The 19,848-nt window shown below is 38.0% G+C and overlaps 1 protein-coding gene across 4 annotated transcripts in view; it reads right to left on the bottom strand.

Annotated features, from left to right (window-relative positions):
- Positions 1-19,848, bottom strand: part of BEND6 (BEN domain containing 6) — a 54,110-nt gene that overhangs the window by 22,837 nt on the left and 11,425 nt on the right. For 3 of the 4 annotated variants that reach the window (XM_005863307.2, XM_005863305.2, XM_014537312.1), the window contains exons 2-3: positions 11,151-11,367; positions 4,408-4,585 (exon numbers count right to left, since the gene is read on the bottom strand). In XM_005863307.2, coding sequence (XP_005863369.1) covers positions 4,408-4,585; positions 11,151-11,270 — 298 coding nt within the window. In that variant the 5' untranslated portion in view covers positions 11,271-11,367. Of the gene's footprint in view, positions 1-4,407; positions 4,586-11,150; positions 11,368-19,103; positions 19,269-19,848 lie in introns of those variants that run through there. The other variant, XM_005863306.2, reaches the window with a different exon arrangement.

Genomic DNA, 19,848 nt, shown 5'->3' with positions numbered 1-19,848 from the left:
TTTTATTGATTTTTTACAGAGAGGAAGGGAGAGAGATAGAGAGTTAGAAACATCGATGAGAGAGAAACATCGATCAGCTGCCTCCTGCACATCTCCCACTGGGGATGTGCCCGCAGCCCAGGTACATGCCCTTGACCGGAATCGAACCTGGGACCTTTCAGTCCGCAGGCCGATGCTCTATCCACTGAGCCAAACCGGTTTCGGCATGTAGTTATATTTTTAGTGTGCCACGTGGTGTGAAATGAGAACCTAACTCGAACCTGTCCTTTCTCCTACACACTGGGGTTTACTTGTTGAATAATTCATCTTTTATCTGATTGACTTGCAGGACTCCAGGTCCATTGCAAAATGAAAATTCAAGACTCCTTAGAGCTTCTTAAGAATTTTAATATGGTAATGACAGAGCCTTTAACCACGATGTGGAGCCTCTCTAAGAGCAGGGCCCTGTGTAAGGGCATAGGTGACACACCCGTGACTTGTGATAGGGAACACTATAAGAGAAAGTCTTACATAGCATTTGCTATTGCCAGGCTCTGTTCTGAATGCTTACATGTCACCTAGGCAATCACTTTTATTACTTTTAATTTTGAGAAGAGGAAACTGAGGTCTGGAGTGGCTGAACAACTTGCACAAGTTTATATAGCTAGGAGGTGGCAGAGCCAGGATTTAAATCCAGGTGTTTTGGCCCCTTTAAATCCATACTTTTTACCTCTGTGCTATAGTGCCTTTAGGATAGTTTCTTTATCATATATAAGAGGTTCTATTTGTGAGATATGCATTCTGTTCCATTAATCTGCTGACAATTGCACTGGAAAGTTGCTTTTAATTATTGGAACTTCATATTATTTAATATTGACAAGTACTGCTTCTCTCATGTATCTCTAAACCTCCTATCAGAGGTGTAAAATCTCCTTTCAGTATGTTTTGATACATTATGTCACCTATCGATTTCAATTTTTTCTTGGAGATATCTCTCCAGGAACCTTCCATACCTCTCCACAATCTGGACTAGCTCCTCCTAGGCTACTTGTCGTCCCTGAACTTCCCTTCACTATCATTCTGTAGCTCCTTCTGGTCATTCTCCTGAATTGGACCACCTGTTTTCTGATTACCATGTCTTTCTCTATTCACTCCCATTTTTTTCTTTTTAAATATATTTTTTATTGTTGATCATATTGCAGATATCTCCCATTCCACCCCCTCCCACCCTCCTCTTCCCAGCCCCTCCCCACCTCCTCAGGTCTTCCTTACCCTATTGCCCATGTACATGGGCTATGCATGTAAGTATATGTGTTCTTTGGTTTATCTCTTCTCTTCCTCCCCACCCCACTTCCCCCAACTCCACATTGAGGTATGTCAATCTGTTCCATGCCTCCATGCTTTGGGTCTTATTTTTTTTGGCGTTCCATGCCTCCATGCTTTGGGTTTTATTTTTTTGGTCAATTCATTTTGCTCATTAGATTCCACAAATAAGTGAGATCACGTGATATTTGTCTTTCTCAGATTGGCTTATTTCACTTTCCACACCCATTTTGGAGGACCACATCCTCCATTAGCTTTTCTAAAATAAAGCATGGGAAGTACATTATTGACAGGTTATAAATTTGAAAATATTATTTCACTTTCACACTTGGTTGATAATGTCACTGGGTATAAAAGTATAGATTTAAATAATTTCTCTTCATAATTTTGAAGGCATTGCTTAATTATCTTAGAGTTCCCAGCGTTGCTTTGAGTCCAATGCCATTCTGGCTCCCAATTCTTAGTATGTGACATGCTTGTTCTTTCTGAAAACTTTATAATTTTTTCTTTCTTTCTGGTGTTCTGACATTTCACAATGTTATGCCTTGGACAAACCTTTTTTCTTTTTTCTTTAAAAAAATATATTTTATTGATTTTTTACAGAGAGGAAGGGAGAGGGATAGAGAGTTAGAAACATCGATGAGAGAGAAACATCGATCAGCTGCCTCCTGCACACCTCCTACTGGGGATGTGCCTGCAACCAAGGTACATGCCATTGACCGGGATCGAACCTGGAACCTTTCAGTCCGCAGGCCGATGGTCTATCCACTGAGCCAAACCAGTTATGGCAAGCCTTTTTTCTTTTTGTGGTATCTTTTGATTGAGAAATGTATGTCCTTCAAGCCCACGGCTGCTCTATCCACTGAGCCAAACCGGTTACGGCAAGCCTTTTTTCTTTTTGTGGTATCTTTTGGTTGAGAAATGTATGTCCTTCAGTTCTAGAACTTTATCATATTGATTTTAAAAATAACTTATACCTCTTCTCTTTTCTCTCTTTTAGGACCTCTTGTCTTTGGAAGTTCTACCTCCTGAACAAATTCTTGATTTTCCCAAATCTTTTCTATTTTACTTTTAATGAGAGAAATAAAAATATGTCTGATGCTAATCAGAATGATTCATTAGAGAAGAAAACTTGATCATATAGGAGAGAGGGGGAGAATCTCTGTAGCTATATCCTTGATTAGGTGAAAGAGGATGGGATTTGATGCACAGATAGAGATAATGCCTTTGGCTGAACAACAGAATAGGTCATTCATGAGTGACAGGAGAAAAAGTGGAGCATACAAGTCCAGGTGTAGAGAGATGACAGTCTTCATATCCTGCAATTTCTCAATGAAGTAGGAATGAAGTCATCAAGTGAGACTGAGAATAAGGGAGGAGATGTGGGGAGTTGGCAGGCGAGGAGAAAATGAAATGGCAATCTGGGAGTGTGAGAGAGAGAAGAAACTGGTCATAGCAAGTGATTCTTTTCACAGACTGTTGAAACCGATTTGCTACTCTTTAATTTGAATTTTCTCACCTATATTTATAATAGCAATCAGTCTATAATTTTTTGGATGGTGCTTTTAAGTCAAGTCCTTGTGTCAATAAAAGCAGAGACAGTAACAATAACTACCATTATTGAGCACCTATCCTGTAACAGCAGTGATTTCTTCCCATTATATCATTTAATCCTCATAAAAACAGGAAAATGATATACTACCCCCACTGAGAAAATTGAAACTGGTGCTGAGGGTACATAAAGTGACATGGTCAAAGTTTTATAGCTAGTAAGCAGAGTTGAGATTTAAAACCAGGTCTGTAACTCCAAAATCGATACTTTTAACCAGCAATTTTATGCTAACTTTCCAGGTGTTTGTCAGTTTTGGTTTCAGGCTTTTTAATTTTATAAAGCTTTTCATCTTACTCTAAGTTCTGGAACAGATTATATAAACATGAGAGTTATCTGCTTTTGTTTGTTTGTTTGTTTGTTTTCACAAAACCTCACCAGAGAAAGCCAATCTGTTATAAAAATACAACATTTCAAATTGAAAAAATAAAGAGATAATGGCTTGGTATAAACATTACATTTCCATTCAGATGTGGCTGTTTCTACTTAAAACTATAAAGCCTTCAGTTTAATAAATACTCCGAGGAAAGCACATGAGCCATTACTCTGTTAACCTCGCTCACCACCATGTTCCATCTGTCTCACTATTTCTGACTCGGAAAAATATTGTAGAACTGTTGCCCTAGGCTAGGCTGCCATCATGTTAGTCTGGATGACTGCAATAGCTTTCCAGTTCGTCCTCATTTTCTTTCTTCTGTCACTTGTACTCAGTCTGCACACGGCAGCCAGAGGGCTTCCTTTCAAAATGTTCTGTGTGTTTACTGTTTATTTCAAAATGTTCTCTGTGTGTTACTGTTTACAACAGAATGCTGCCCAGCATAGGCTAGAACTGCCATATACTCAGCTGTATAAAGTAGTGCATGGTGCTTAACTACAAATGGAAGACACAATTTTTGAAAAATAAACACGTAAACACAACAGAAGATACTACGAAAAGGCATTATGCCAAGTGGTTTTTAACGAGCTTATGCGGATCTTTCTCCTTTATAAGTCTTCCATGAATGTGATGATTTTCTCAAACCACTCCTCCCAACTCCGAGACTAACATTTAATACATGGACTCTTTAATTCCAGTTGTTCTATAGTGGATTAGAACAGGCCCCATTTGCTAGTGTTTTCCTTAGCAAAGGGGACTGACATAAGTACATCATGAATACCTTAACGTATTTGTTTTACTAATCTTTTCTCTCCAGGGCCTACCAGTGAGTGGCATATATATTAAGTGCTCAATAAATGTCCGTTGAACATTTGTTAAATGAACACAATATTAAGTATTTTGTAGGAATAATTTAAAACTTTCTAAACAATAAACTAGCAGCTTCAACAGGGTGCTCCCATATTAAATTATGCAATCATACATTCTCTTAAAATGTGACTTTTGTTACTTTTCTCTAAGGTCTTGATGTTCTTTTTCATTCTTGACAGTGGATATGCAACACTTTTCACTCATAATGTATCTTCCCTTTCATCTAAAGATGTCAATTTTCTCAGTTTACCTTGAAGCATCACCAAAGACTGTCGAAGGCGGCTGTTTTCTTTCCGGGTGTTTGTCAGTTTTTGTTTCAGGCTTTTTATTTTCATGCACAATTCCTCCTTCGATAATTCTTCTAAAGGCTCGTCATCCTCACTGGAGCTCTCACCGGGCAGAAAGGCATTTCCCGAGTATGGGTCTCTCTAAAACACAAGGCAGGCACAAGAAAAGAAGCTTCTAAGCGACCTTAATGGCTTATCCCACGTTCTGTATGCTGAAGGGACCTACAAGTGCCTGTTCTCCCAGGCACTTCCTGTCCAAGAGAGGAGCTGGGCTCTAACTAATGACCTCGCCTCAGCTTTGTCTTCCACGGTCCCCGGGGAACTCAGAAGAAGGGAAGAAGACCAACGTCCCATGCACGTGTCTCTTGAAAATCAGGAATCAGGGTTCTGACTTTCTACCTCCCTTCAGTGAGAAACACAAGGTAGAGAAATAGTGTAACAGAGCAGAATCCACAAGACTACCTTTCACATCTTTGTAACTCATCCCCATTCTCCATTTCTCCCCTCCTTCTCATTCACGGCCTTGCTGTTGCCATGAGGACAATTTTGGGGTTTGCTGCATCACAGAAAGGAGGGATAAGATTCACCTAGGAAAAAAGCGTTCGTGTTTACCTTTTAGTTTTAAAATAGTCCTTAAGGTCAGTAGCAAGATAACAGTCTGAACATACCTGCACTTGAGTTGTAAAGCCCAGGCTGCGTTGAGACAGAAAAGAATTTTCTCAAATTACCAAGCTGTCATCTATATATATCCAAACTTGGAAAAGTGGAGCATAGAGTGGAATTGATACAGTTCCAAATCTAGAAGCTTCAAGTGTAAAGTTTTTTAAAAATATGCTTTATATAGGGTGTCCCAAAATTCACGCAAGAAGTAATTTTGATAGAAAACACAGGTTTATAATTAAAAATTGTAAAATTTTTTATTGATTCATAAAGTATACAGTATAGGGTTATGTACGGAATAGCACATCAGGTAAGTGGCCTCCACAGCTTTGCTGGCACATATGCAAAGCTGTGGTCTTCATTGGTCTTCATTGTCCCTGCTCCTGGGCCATAATTGGTACTTGGTAATGCTTATAAAATTGAAGGGATTGAAATCAAAGGGCAACAGATATTAGAATCTGATTCAATAAACCAAGTAAAATTAGGCTTTTATTTTTTGTTGTTGTTAATGATCACGCAAAATTCAAATCTTGCGTGAATTTTGGGACACCCTATAGTAGAAGAGATAAAGGCATGACATAAAGTCCCTGCTGCCCAGGAGGAGAAAAGAGCCGGTGCCACGAGGTGGAGGAGCCTCGGGAATCAAGAACCAAAGTGGCAGAGAATCAGGTTCAGTTATCTTTGATCTTCCTGCCCCTGCCCCTTGGAGAGAAGGAAGCCGGATTACAGGGGTAGGGATATATGATAGAAGCATCCAGATACATAAGCGGCAATTCCAGAGCTGCAGGGCTGGCTCCTTGCTAACAGTCCATTACAAGCTCCCTAAAGAGGCTCCAAGTCCAGCACAACATCAGGGCAACAAGGCACCTCTCTGGGCCATAAATTAGAAATGACCCAAACTGGTGTCTGGACAAATAGACTGGAGACAGCACCCAGACTTCCCAGGGCTCATGCAGAACAGATAGAGAACCCAAATGGTCCCTGTGTCCTGGTCAGGAACAGGTAAGTGCTGGGGAAACTGGTGAAAGAGAAATAGTTTAGTACATAGAGAGGCCACAGGGTGCCTAACCTTATAGAAGGTGGTAATGGGTGCCAGGATGGCAAACCTCAGTGGCAGGTGCCAACAGAAGCCTCAACGGACCAGGAAGGGCTGGCTGTACCTAATAACATCCAGTAACACTGCTGGATGCCTGGGAACCAGGCAGGAAAATCAGAACCTTGGAGGAAGATCAGCTATCCCCCTCCAGATGCTGGGATGATATGGAAAACTTCTGAAGACTTGCATCACTTCCCCGGGGGGAAAAAAGAAAGAGGGGAAGGGTAAGAATCTAGGATCCATAGAGGCTGAAATCTTGAAGTGACTGAAATTAAATTAATGGCTCAAAGGGACTTTTAAAAACTAGAACATTCTGTCATTTGCTGTGAATGGACAAATTTAAGCTTTTCATTTTCTTATCAAGCAAGGATGGAGAATTAAATGTCAGATGAAATCAAATATAGAAAATAACTGATTTTTGTATGACTTCTAATGTATACATTTTATAAGTATACAAATATATGTATCTGTGTATATACTCATTATTACATATATTTGTGTAGGTGACATATATTACACATATATATAATATGCATATATGGTAATGAAAATTACTATTATCATATATGGGCAAGTAACTAATGTACTGACTCAAATATATAAATGCTACTGGATTTGATTAAATAGAAATGAAGGATTTTTTTTAACTTAAGGGTGTCTTTTGAGACCATAGTTCTGTGGAGAGTACAGTAAGTCCTCACTTAACATTGTCAATGAGTTCTGCAACTTTAAGTGAAATGACATATAATGAAACCAATTTTACCAAAGGTTAATTGATAGATACAAGAGTTAAGTTCCTATGGCATCTCATCACTATTATAATGAAACAATGCTGAACAAAATGACATTATTTGAGGACCTGCTGTAATTAAAAAATATTAAAATGTATTGTTCGAACCACTTTGGGCAAGTTCCTACAAGAAAGAAATGAAATCAAACAAATGTTAATAAGTAAGCATAATGGAAGACAAAGTTAACAGACAAATATCAGATCAGGAGAATATATTTGTGATATCTAAAACCACAAGAGACCAATTTCTATAATAGATAAGATATTTATGCAAATCAATTAAGATAAGAATTAAAACCACTAGAAGAGACTAAAAAATCCAACAACAACAAAAAATAAAAACCCAATAGAAAAATGTACAGGGGCAGAGACTGCTAGCTACCTCCAGGTATTGCTCTCCCATTCTTCTACAATAATAGATTTTTAGCTGGGCAAGTATCTGTCAGCTAACAATTACATTTCCCAGACTCCCATGCAGCTCAGTACAGATATATGACTAAGTATTGCAATAAAATATGAGTAGCAGTAATGTGTACCATTGCTGCATCATGACCTTAAAAGGAATGAGCATGCCTTCTCCTGTCTGTGTTCTCCTGTGTTGGTAGAGAGAAAGCCATGACGGTGGGGGCTGTGGTAGTTACCTTAGTCCCAGAGAGAGAGGCTGTGTGTTGAGGAAGGTAGAGCCACAAGATTAGAGGGATCCTCAACATTGTGGAGCTGGCATACCAACCCTGGACTGCTCTTGCTGTTATGTGAAAGGGAAAAAAACTTCTATCTTGTATAAGCCACTGTTTGAGTCTTTGTTATAGCCTTTGCAACATATATGATTACTAATCCAGATTTTAAATATATATATATATATTTTTTATTAATTTTTTTTAGAGAGAGTGGATGGGAGAGGGATAGAGAGATAGAAACATCAATGAGAGAGAAACATTAATTGGCTGCCTCCTTTATGCCCCACACAGGGGATTGAGCCCAAAATCTGGGCATGTGCCCAACAGGGAATCAAACTGGTGGCCTCATGGTCCCTGGCTTGACGCTCAACCTCAGAGCCACACTGGCCGGGCACTAATCCAGATTTTGAAACCTAGAAGCAGGATACCCCAAATCTGGTAGATGTCGGGCTGTGGGAAAAGAGCACAGGTATAACATACTAGAAAGCTGTTGACTCCTGTTCGACCTTGGTGATATATTTGGTGAAACTGTGGTCTGGAAGACCATGTGCTTACTGAGTCTGGAAAAAGAATGTTGATGTGTATCAGTGACTTCTTGTTGGTGCTGGCCAGTGTGCAGAGATGAAAGGTTTCTCTTTCATCTGCATTCAGAATACAGCCTGCAATCTAAACCGACTGAGAATCCAGTAATGTTAAATTTGCAAGGTTTGAGCCCTGGCCGAAAGGTTGCAAGTTTGATTCCTGGTCAGGGCACATACCTAGGTTGCAGGTTCAATCCCCAGTCAGGGCCTCTCGATCGATGTTTCTTTTTCACATGGATGTTTCTATCTCCCTTCCCTCTCTCCCTCTTCCTCTCTCCCTCTCCTTCTCTTCCTTCCTCTTTTTAAAGTCAATAAACATATCCTCAGGTGAGGATAAAAAAAAATCTGCGAGGTTTGAAAAAGCCAATTACTTCTACATCTAAGTAGCTGGAGGGTAAGACTGTGACCTCAAGGCCTTTTGTAGAACTTCTTAAGTTCTCAGCTAGGCGCTGAGATCCATCCCAATGGGAAGGATCAGATTCAAGCTTTTTGTTTCATGCGGTCTTTAGATAACTGCCATAAGTTGGAGAGAAAAGAGGCTGAGCACAGATGCCATAATAAAAGAGGAGAGTTTTCAGGCTTATTTTTGACCAAATAAGCTCTCTGGCTGTAGTTACTTGTAATGGATCCCAAGTAAAATAAGAAGCTTAAAAAGCTATTAAGTTTTTGAGAAAAACAAATTTCTAAAGAAATCACAATACTAGCCTGCGAGAGCATGTCACTATCTTACCTCTCAAGGAACCAGGGATCCCCCAAACCTGCACCAGCAAATTGAGACAAGATACTTTCTCCCATCAACTGCCAAAAACATTAAAGTTGGATATCAATGCAAAGTGTTAGTAAAAAAGAACAAATATAGGAACCCCTCATGTACTGCAGACCGAAGTGGACATTTTGGAAAGCAATGTTTTGGTGTCCAGTCAAATGAACTAGAAATAAACCTATAACTTATAAGCCATAAATCACTATCCTATGTATTTAGTTCAGAGAAATTCTCACACTGTTTATTTCGTCAGTGTTCGTAGAAGCAAAAGGCTAAGTGTTCATCATCAGAGGAAAGGATAAGTTAATATAAGTTAATATGGTGCTATGTAGTAGTTAGACACAATGGATCTGATGCATAATAGATGTTAAAATCAGTGCTGATTGAAAAATCAGAAACAGATCAAGGTATATACCAACGTACTACGAAATGATGTACCAAATGATATATCCATAAGGTTGTACAGTGAAGCGTGATTTGTAAAAAGAAAAAGATTGGTAGCAGGCCAAACCCATCATAGGGGACTGGTTAGATAAAGAATGGTACATACACGCAGTGGAATAATATGGAGCTGTAAAAAAGAATAAGATCTTTATGTACTAGTGGAGAGATCTTCAAAATAAGTAAAATAGCAAAGTACAATGCAGCATGTCTGGTAAGTTACTTTTTGGGCAAAAGAGGGGATAAGAATATCTATATTTATATTTGCTTTATTTGAATTAAGAAACACAAAAGGGATAACAAGAAAGCAATAAATGTGGTAGGAGGTGGGAATAGCGTAGATGGGACACAGGGAAGGGAGGGAGACTTTCCAGTGTTTACCTCTAAAATAAATAAACAAACAAACAAATAAAAAAATAAAAAATATATATATTTTAATGATTTCAGAGAGGAAGGGAGAGAGAGACTGAAGCATCAATGATGACAGAGAATCATCGATCAGCTGCCTCCTGCATGCTCCCTTCTGGGGATCGTGCCCGCAACCTGGGCATGTGCCCTGACTGAGAATTGAACCTTGACCTCCTGGTTCATAGGTCGACACTCAACCATTGAGTCACACCCACCTGGACTATATCATATATATTCATAACCTTTTTATTTTTTATTATTCAAAAAAGCATTTTTAAATTTAGCTTTCTGATTCTGTGCTTATGCCTCCAACACTTTCACAGTGATTTTCTGCTACTCAATCAAAAAAGCATGCTTGGTCATGTCACAGATACATTTCACACACATGGAACCACCATGGGCACTGCTGACATACTTTTGCATTTTAGACAACCTCATTAGGACTTTTGGTCTTATGACCTAAGCTCCTTAAAATTTGCCGGGGCACACTCCATTTGTGGATTTTGGTGCTTCCCAACTTTCACAGTATAAAGATAAATTTCCATTACCAGGGATTCAGGACAGCCTAGTTTTATTATAGGTTGTATTATAGGATATAGCCTAAAACAGTATGTCAAATGCTGGATCATTCTGAATGTCTGTAGACATCATCCCCAAAAGACCAAAAATATTTTAAACCATGAGAATGTATAGCATATATTTTAAAAAATAAGTATACACACACATAAAACACTATGTGTTATGGAGACATACACAAATACTTGTATTACAAAGACAAACAAATAAAAAGACACAGAATAAACACATTGATAGATTGAGGAGAAGGGAGTGAGGAATTTAGCTCAAAAAGGAATCAATGAATAAATAAAAATAGGAAAGGCACCCTGACCAAACCAGTTATGAAGATGGGCTAGAAAATGTAATAAAAAAAAAAGAAAACAGTAAATGTTAAAGAAGAGGTATTCCAATTTCTCCAGTGTTTTTTGAAAGAAAAACGTATTTGCTGACAGTTCGCTGATCTTTAATTTCTCAGAACACCAAGGAAAGTTTGAACAATGGCATAATTGGCCATTTTTAAATGGAAGCAGGTAAAATGTATTTTGAATATGTTTCAAATTCAAATTGTTCAACATAAAAAGAAAACATGCAATTTTATTCCCTGGTTGAATAAAAAATTAAAGGAAAGAATAAATTAATAGAACAGGGAAAGTACTAATAAATTATGAGAGGCATTAGGGAATTGTGGAGGAGCTAGATAATAAAATTATATGAAGGAAACAGAACACCAACCTGTCCTTTATCCATGTCACTGTTTGCATTCTCTGAGTCCATTGTCTCCGTCCTTTTCCTCTTTCCTTTTCTAAGAGCTTGGGTATTGCTAACTTCATCTGTTTGGAAGGTCGTCTGCATTGTATCAATTAGTTACCAGAGGTTTTCTGAAATTGTAGAAGGGAATGCCCATGTAGATGATGCTATTCCAGATGTAGCCCAAAAGTTAATGTTTTTCCTTAAAAACAAAAATAAAAGGATACATATATATTTACAACTGTATGTTTCATAATGGCAAAAGCCACTCAAATTAATTACTTTTACTAAAAGTTTCCCATCATTCTTTCTCCCACTGACCAATTTAGTACACATTTTCATTTGATTCAAAAGTCTTTCAATTTCATCATCACCATCATCATGATGTAATGCTTCTATAATGTGATATGCACTGAGTTGTCACTTATAAAATAAAATAGTTAATTTTTTTCCATATTTACAAGTTTTTTCTTGTCAATCAGTTATGAGGAGTCTATAAGACAAAGTAGAAATGTTATAAATATATGCAAACACTATTTCAGAGGACTGAAGTTATACATCTTTAGGAAAAAGACAATAGTAGCAGATCTCATCAGGGCCAAAATATTCCAAGGTAGATCAATATGAATTACGGAGAAGTTTTGTGGGGGTTTTTCCCCCCCTGAAAACTCTAAAGTTTTGAGATGGAAGGTTTCCTTGGTATAAACTTAAGAATTATACCATGAAGAATGGAGCATGCCCTAGCTGGTTTGGCTCAGTGGATAGAGTGTCAGCCTGCGGACTGAGGGGTCCCAGGTTTGATTCCGGTCAAGGGCACATGCCTGGGTTGGGGGCTCAATCCCCAGTAGGGGTTGTGCAGGAGGCAGCAGATCAATGATTCTCTCTCATCATTGATGTTTCTATCTCTTTCTCCCTCTCCCTTCTTCTTTGAAATCAATTTTTAAAAACGGGGTAAAAATATCTCAAAGGCAACAATACATTTTAGAAAAATTTTAAGGGATAATCATTTTTCAATGCAGTCCTTAGGTCAAATAGGGTTGAGATGATCTAATTTAACTTTCACTGCAGATGATGTATAGATGCTGCTGCACATTTGATCTTAGCATCCTTATCACTTGCATATACTGGTTTGTTTTCATGAAAAGATATTTTATTATAAAATATCTTTATCAACAGAAAGGACTGAGCTTAAAGGGACCTCAAGAAATATGTGGACATTTGAGCAGAAGGTAACATATGCTCCTTACTGAATTACACTAAGTAATTATATTAGAAAATATGGTTCTTTTACCTATTTTAAGAGAAATTCATTATTCTCTACCCCAATCATAAAATAATATTTAAGGTGGTCTTGTCAGAATTGTATATTGTGATTTGCTGAAAACTGACTTGAGGTTTTCAAATACATAAATAGTACTTGACTAACACTGTTACATCTGATTCACAAATATCAGAGATCTTACCTAATATTAAGCTTTATTAATAATTTTAAAGATACAGCAACCAAGAGGCACAGGCAGAGTAAGGAGAGGTCTAGAACATTCCACTGGCTTATAGGGCCTTCCTTCCAACACCATATAGGTACTCTGTAGTCTAGAATAATAGCTGAGGCTTCTAAGTGAGGTTTGGAGGTCGCCTCGCACAGTGGGGGGTGTTTAAGTTGTGACACATTTCCATTTTATTTCACAGAGCCTAGCTTACGTGACCATTCTAGGAGTTTATCAATCCATAAAACCTAGGTATGTTTTCCAAAAGCAATCCTAAATCAGGGATATACAATGAAGAGCATTTCATAGATGAAAGCTACACTTTTAGTAAATATCTATTTACCCAGAGCAAGGTCTATTTACCCAGAGCAAGGTCAGCGAACATTTTCTGTAAAGGGTCAGATGATAAATATTTTAGGCTTTGCAGGCAAGAGGTAAAATCAAGGATATTATGTAGGTACAGAGCAAGAAAGAACAAATTTCCCAAAGTTTTTATTTATAAAACTGAATATATACTAATAATAATTGAGTACAAGTTTTTGGTAACACAGGTCTACTAATAGGAATGGAATTTTTAAAAAAGCACATCTTGTTTAATTGGCTGGTTTGATCTTCTACCCAGATACTAACTCTTTCTCCATATCAGCAACAAGGTTGTTTATGATTTCTGTGTTCACTAGAGTAGCACTTTTAATTTTCTTCAAAAACCTTTTCTTTGCATTTACATCTTGGCTAACTGGTGTAAGAGGCCTAGCTTTTGGCCTATCTTGGTTTTTGACATGCCTTCCTCACTAAGCTTAATCATTTCTAGCTTTCGATTTAAAGTGAGAGACGTACACTTCTTCCTCTCACTTGAACACTGAGAGGCCATTGTCGGGTTATTAATTGGTCTAATTTCAATATTGTTGTGTCCCAGGGAACAGGCCCAATTAGAGGGAAAGAGATGAGGGATCTGCTGGTTGGTAGAGCAGTAAGAACACACACAACATTTATTAATTAAATCTGCAGTCTCATACAGGTGCAAACAATTATGATAGTAGCATCAAAGATCATTGATCATAAATCACCATAACAGATATAATAATAATGAAAAATTTGGAATATTGCAAGAATTACCAAAAAAGTGACACAGAGACAGGAAATGAGCAAATGCTGTTGAAAAAATGCTGATAGACTTGCTTGATGCAGGGTTGCCACAAACACTCAATTTGTAAAAAACATAATATCTATAAAGCACAATAAATGAAACACAAAAAAAACAACATATGCTATATTTAAAAAATATGGAAATTTCCTTTGCATTTGTATTGACATCTGAAAGACAATGGTGGAGGTGTAATTTGAACTTGAAAAGTAAATCCAGTGCAATCTGAATCAGGGTAAACATCTCATTTCTTGTTTCAACTTTTGACAGCAGGGGAAGTGTGTAAAATAGGTTAACATTACTTATAAGCCACAATTTAGTTGTTATTAGAATGGCTTTACCTCCCTGTAAGTTTTACATTAAATACTTGTTCTGTCTTGTAATTTGTTAATGAATTTATTAAGAAATATTATCAAGTCTGCAGCAAAAACCAAAATTTCCAAAGCCATTCAGTGTTCCATAAGCATTCTCATTCACAAAAATTTTAGTGTTGACCTTGAGCTCAAACATTTGCAGTAAAACTTTTTACTGCTAAGCTAGTAAAATGTTACATAGCAGGGCAAATTAGAATATTCAATTTCTATTTATAAAAAAATGCATGGAACTGACAGTGGTCAAGTCCACAAGAATGAAGTTCATTCCTGACACTATTTAGTCAATAATCTATACTTATAATAGAGTAATATGCAAATTGGTTGGGACACCATTACATAATAACTGATCAGCAGAAGGGCAGGGCAGCGAGCTACGTGTGGCAGAGAGCTACAGGAAGGTGGGGCAGCGAGGTATGAGTGGCAGAGAGCCATGAGCGATGGTGGGCGGGGCAGTCAGCTGAGGCAAGCGGCAGCGAGCTACCCGTGCATGGATTCGTGCGCAGAGCCACTAGTATATGATATTTTCAGAAATTGCCAAGGTGACCTTTAAATTTTTTTTTGGAAATGTGACTCATGATGGCCAAAACAATCTTGAAAAAGAATAAACTTGGAAAAATCACACCTCACAATTTCAAATCTTACTACAAAGCTATAGTAATCAAGATAGTTTGGTACTGCCATAAGGATAGACACATTAATCATTGGAATAAAATGGAGAGTTCAGAAATAAACCCTTATATCTATGGTCGATTGTTTTGTTTTTTTAATGTATTTTATATTGATTTCAGAGAGGGAGGGAAAGGGAGAAAGAGATAAAAACATCAATGATGAGGGAGAATCATTGACCAGCTGCCTCCTGCATGCCCCCTACTGGGGATCGAGCCAGCAACCCAGGCATGTGCTCTTGACCGGAATCAAACCTGGGACCCTTCAGTCCGCAGGCCAATGCTCTATCCACTCAGCCAAACCCAATAGGGCGCTCAATTGGTTTTTAACAAGGATGCTAATGCAATTAAATGAGAAGAGTCTTTACAACAAACAGTGCTGGAAAAATAGAAAAACTCAGCCATTTGCCTTGTTTTTTAAATAATTAGTATATTATTCCTGATGTCCTCAATTCTTTGAGCAACTGTTTTTGCTGAAAGGCTAATAGTCTTAAGTATGTTTATTTTTTCTGAGCACATGTTTTCAGCTATTGCAATCAAACATGATTTAATTAATTCATTATTGGTAGATGGCATTCCTTGCTCAGCTAACAAATGAACCACTCAGAAACTTATTTTGGTTGTAGACTCATTTTCATTTTTTTTTTGAGATGAAATTCTGCTGTGATATTTCATTTTAAAATTTCTAATTATTCTGACTGTTGCTGTCCTGTAAGCTGGAAATATTGCAATGACTGCTTATTTTGATAATGCAGACATTTATCATGTTCTTTTAGCAGAGCTATAGTGTCACTGTATAAGACACACAATGCTTTGCCATCTAATCTTATAACAAAATAATCTATACTTCACTCAGCTTTAAAACACTAAGTCCAGTTTTCTCTTTTTTTTCTTGTTTTAACATGATTGCCATGCACTGATCATAAAAAATAAAATAATATACCATATGATGACAATATGCATGACACTAAAACACCCTCGAGTTATTATAACTGCATCACTGTGACTTGTGGACACTGAGCAGCAGTAAGTACAAAGTGATGAGACTGACCCATATGGTCACTGTCACAACAACTCAAATCTGCCGCACAGCATGAAAACAGCCATAGGCACCATGTGAACACATAAGTGTGGCCGTGGTTCCAATATATTTATGGACACTGAAACTTGAATTTTATATAATTTCTACATATCATGATATGTTATTCTTATATTATTTTTTCAACTATTTAAAACTGAAAAACATTACTAGCTTACAGGGACCTGTTAAATATTATTTAGTGGTCCTGGCTGGTGTGACTCAGTTATTTGAGCATCATCCCATGCACCAAAATGTCGCCGGTTCAATTCCCAGTCAGGACACATGCCCGGTTGTGGTTCGATCCCCAGTGGTGGGTGTGCAGAAGGCACAGATCGATATTTCTCTCTCACATCAATATTTCTCTCTCTCTTTCCGTTCCTCTCTTTCTAAAACCAATAAAAACATATTTAAAAAATATTATTTAGTAATGATGACAGATTTCAGAGTCCTGGTTTGCTGGGGTTGAAAATAACCCCAGGGTAGGGGGAGAGGGAATGGGAAGATATTGTTTGACGGGTATAGAGTTTCAGTTTTGCAAGATGAAAAGAGTTCTGGAGATGGACTGTGGTGATGACTGCATAACAATGTGACCGTATTTCATGCCTCTGAACTGTACACTTAAAAATGGCTAAGATGCTAAATTTTATGTTACATGTTTTGCCACAATGAAAATTTTGGAAAAAATTATTTCACAAAAATGGAATGCTAAAACTCTCTCCTGCTGATGTGATTTAAAGAGCAAATCCTCAAATTTCTTCACAAACAATTTGCCCAAGACCAAACCGAATGGACATATCAGACCCCTTTTCTAATGACTACTTTTGGGTAGATTTCAGGTGAGTGTTATAACTTCCATAAACAGATAATTCTGTGTTTATATTACTTGCCAATTAGCAAATTCAGAAGGGATGTTAATAATGCGCTATTAATTAAAGACTACAAGCTCCTGATAGTAAAAAATTCGCTATGTGGTAATCTCCCCTTCTTTATTTTTTGCTGATAGAAAGCATTTTATTAACTCCCTAGCTAGTTATACGGATGAGTTTAAACATAACCACATCCATGAGAACATCCGGTATCTGTGGTTGGATGAAGAACACAAGCCAATGGCTTTGAATCTTTTTTTTTTTAATTAAATCTTTATTGTTCAGATTATTACATTGGTTCCTCTTTTTTTCCACCATAACTCCCCTCTACCCAGTTCCCACCCCTCCCTCCGCCCTCACTCCCCACCCACTGTCCTCATCCATAGGTGCACGATTATTGTCCAGAAATTTCTTTACCTCCTTTAAAGTATTAACTCATTCTAAAATACACCAAAAGCAGGTGCATTTAGATTGATTAGTGGTGGTTAAAATAAACCAGGGATAGGTAGGTCTCACCTTGAGAGGATGTCTGTTATAAAATGGTACACCCATAAATGATGCAGTTGGCAAATTTAAATATAGTTCAGTATGAAAATTGAAAGCAAATAATGATGGATTGTGTTTCAAAAGTAACCATCGCCAATGAAAATTTTACTTGAGATCCTATTACTATGTTTTTCTTTGTGTTTGTTGCACCTATGGGTTTGATTTGTTCATACTATTCCTGATGGATCTCGCTATTTGTTTTTTCTATTTGTGTGGTTCAGCCACTCCTTAAGCGTGTTTAGCCAGCTTCCCAGATGCCTTTTTTTAAACCTCAGCTGAGAACACTCTCCTCCAACATTATCTTCTCCAGATGGGTGTGCTTCTTAGCTCTATGTTCACCCTGTACTCCTGTGGGGATTTTTTAATTCTTCCCATTTGATCAGATTAACCTATCTTCACTGAGAGTCTTGTTCCTACTTTTCTCATGGCTAAAAGAGAATAGACTGTGAGATATATTGTACTTCCTATATGATATTTTACTTTTACTGCTGGCAGACTTCACTTTTTGGCATAAATAAGAGTTTCTGATTATTGTGATGAAGATGAGAGGGAAGATTGTAACAGTGACTAAGAACATAGATTCTCTTCTATCTCTGCCTAAGGGTCTCACCAGTCTTTTCAAGGGCCTTACTAAATTTATCAGCGGCTTCTAGACAGTTCTTGAGAGACCTTAAAAGTGTGGTTTTGAACTCTATATCCAACAGTTTGCTTTCCTCCAATTCTGTCGTTTGTGTCCTGTTTCTTTGTCTCGGCATTTTTTATGCTTCACTGTGTCGATAGGGTGCCTTTCTGTGCTAAGTGTCCCAATTACCTGAGGTAGACACTCTTGGTGCACCCCCTTGTGGGCTTTGTGCACAGTCTTGTTGTAATTAAGCCTTGATTGTTGTAGTTATCACTGGGAGGAATTGACCTCCAGGCCAATTGGCTGTGAGAATCAGCTGTGTCTGCAGTGGGAGAACTTCTGTGCTGGAGACACCCCTCTGGGGCTAGACTTGCTTCGATGGGGCTTTGGTGCTCACTGAGTCTGCCCCCTGAGTGTGTCTTTTATGGTTCCACGGAGCTGCAAACTGGATGGTCCCACTCTGACCTCTGGGTACATTGGCTCCTGGATCTCCAGGGAGGTGCTAATCTAGCCTTTGCCTGAGGCTATCCAGCAAAAGCCTCCCTGCAGGGCTTGGGCAGGGCGGGTCCCACGGGATCAACAGGGCGGGGCTAGCAGTTATGGCTGCTCTCAGACTTGCCCTCAAAGGCTCTGCTTCTCAGTGTCCGGGGTAATTGCTGCAAGCCCCTCGGAGAGAAAGCTGCCCTCAGGTTCTGACCGATGCCAGACAGTCCCGCTTCTCCCGTATGAGTCTGGGTCTGGACTCGCCTGGAACTGGAGCTCAGAGCCTGAGGCTCCCTCCCGATTGAAAACGACAACCGCGCCCTCAGCCGCCAGCCCGCTCCACATGCACTCTGCACCTTAGTATTTTACTTCCGCACTGCGCCTCCTCTGAGTCTCGGTATGCTTTTCTCTTTCCTTCTAGTTGTAGAATTTCCACTCAGCCAGCCTTCCTGTGGTTCTGGATGATGTAAGTTCCGTCTTTTAGTTGTATTTTTGAAGTGGTTGTTCGAGGCAGCAAACTCTGGTGTTTACCTATGCCGCCATCTTGGTTTCTCTGAATCTTTTTTTGACTGCAGCTCATAGTAAAAAATTCATTTTATATTTTGATCCAAAACACACATGTACACACACACACAAATATCTAAAACAAAATTTCATGAAACATACTCACCCTTACTACATATGATGCACTTTCTCAGTTCCTATTATAACTACTGGATTTTATTTCATTTTTTAAAGTGCTGGTCAGAGCATATTCAATTGATTTCCCAACTCACTAATGTGTTATAACCCATGGTTTGAAAATAATGCTCTAAGCAACATCCAAACTGTAAAAAATGATATTTAAAAAGCAAGACAGAGAAAGATGAAGTTAGTAACTAAAGAAAGCAAATGAAGTTAATAAAAATATAAATTCTTAATGCATATAGGTTTACTTTTAATAAATCAATGAAAAAATTAATGCAGAAATTCCAAAATGCAAACGCCACCTATGAGATACTAAGAAACAAAAGTCACCAAGCTTAAGGAAACCAAATGAATATCAAAATATAATTCAGGTGTCTCATCTGCCTTTGGTTTTAAATATAAACTCTCTATTATGAATGAAATAAAAATTGCAAAAGGCAAGTATAGTACTACAATAAATCTTAAGTACCCTTTCATAATTTTCAAGTGTTTTGGGTTGCTTTCTATACATTCCGGTTTTGGACCATATTGACATACAAGGTCCCCTGCAATACAGAATAGAAACTGGGGATTCCCCTCTAAATGAGTTCCAAATTGCCAGGAAAATAGTGCCAATGTCATTCTAAACATTCAGGGGCTGTTTTAATGTTTTCTGTGAAATGGACTACTAGTTTCAGCCCAGCACTAAGCATGGTGGAACATGGAGGAGAAATATCCATATTATTATT

This window comes from Myotis brandtii, unplaced genomic scaffold, assembly GCF_000412655.1.
Source record: "Myotis brandtii unplaced genomic scaffold, ASM41265v1 scaffold176, whole genome shotgun sequence".
Classification (NCBI taxonomy): Eukaryota; Metazoa; Chordata; class Mammalia; order Chiroptera; family Vespertilionidae; genus Myotis; species Myotis brandtii.
Note: the sequence above shows the minus strand (reverse complement) of the source record. Positions and strands in the feature narration are given on the sequence as shown.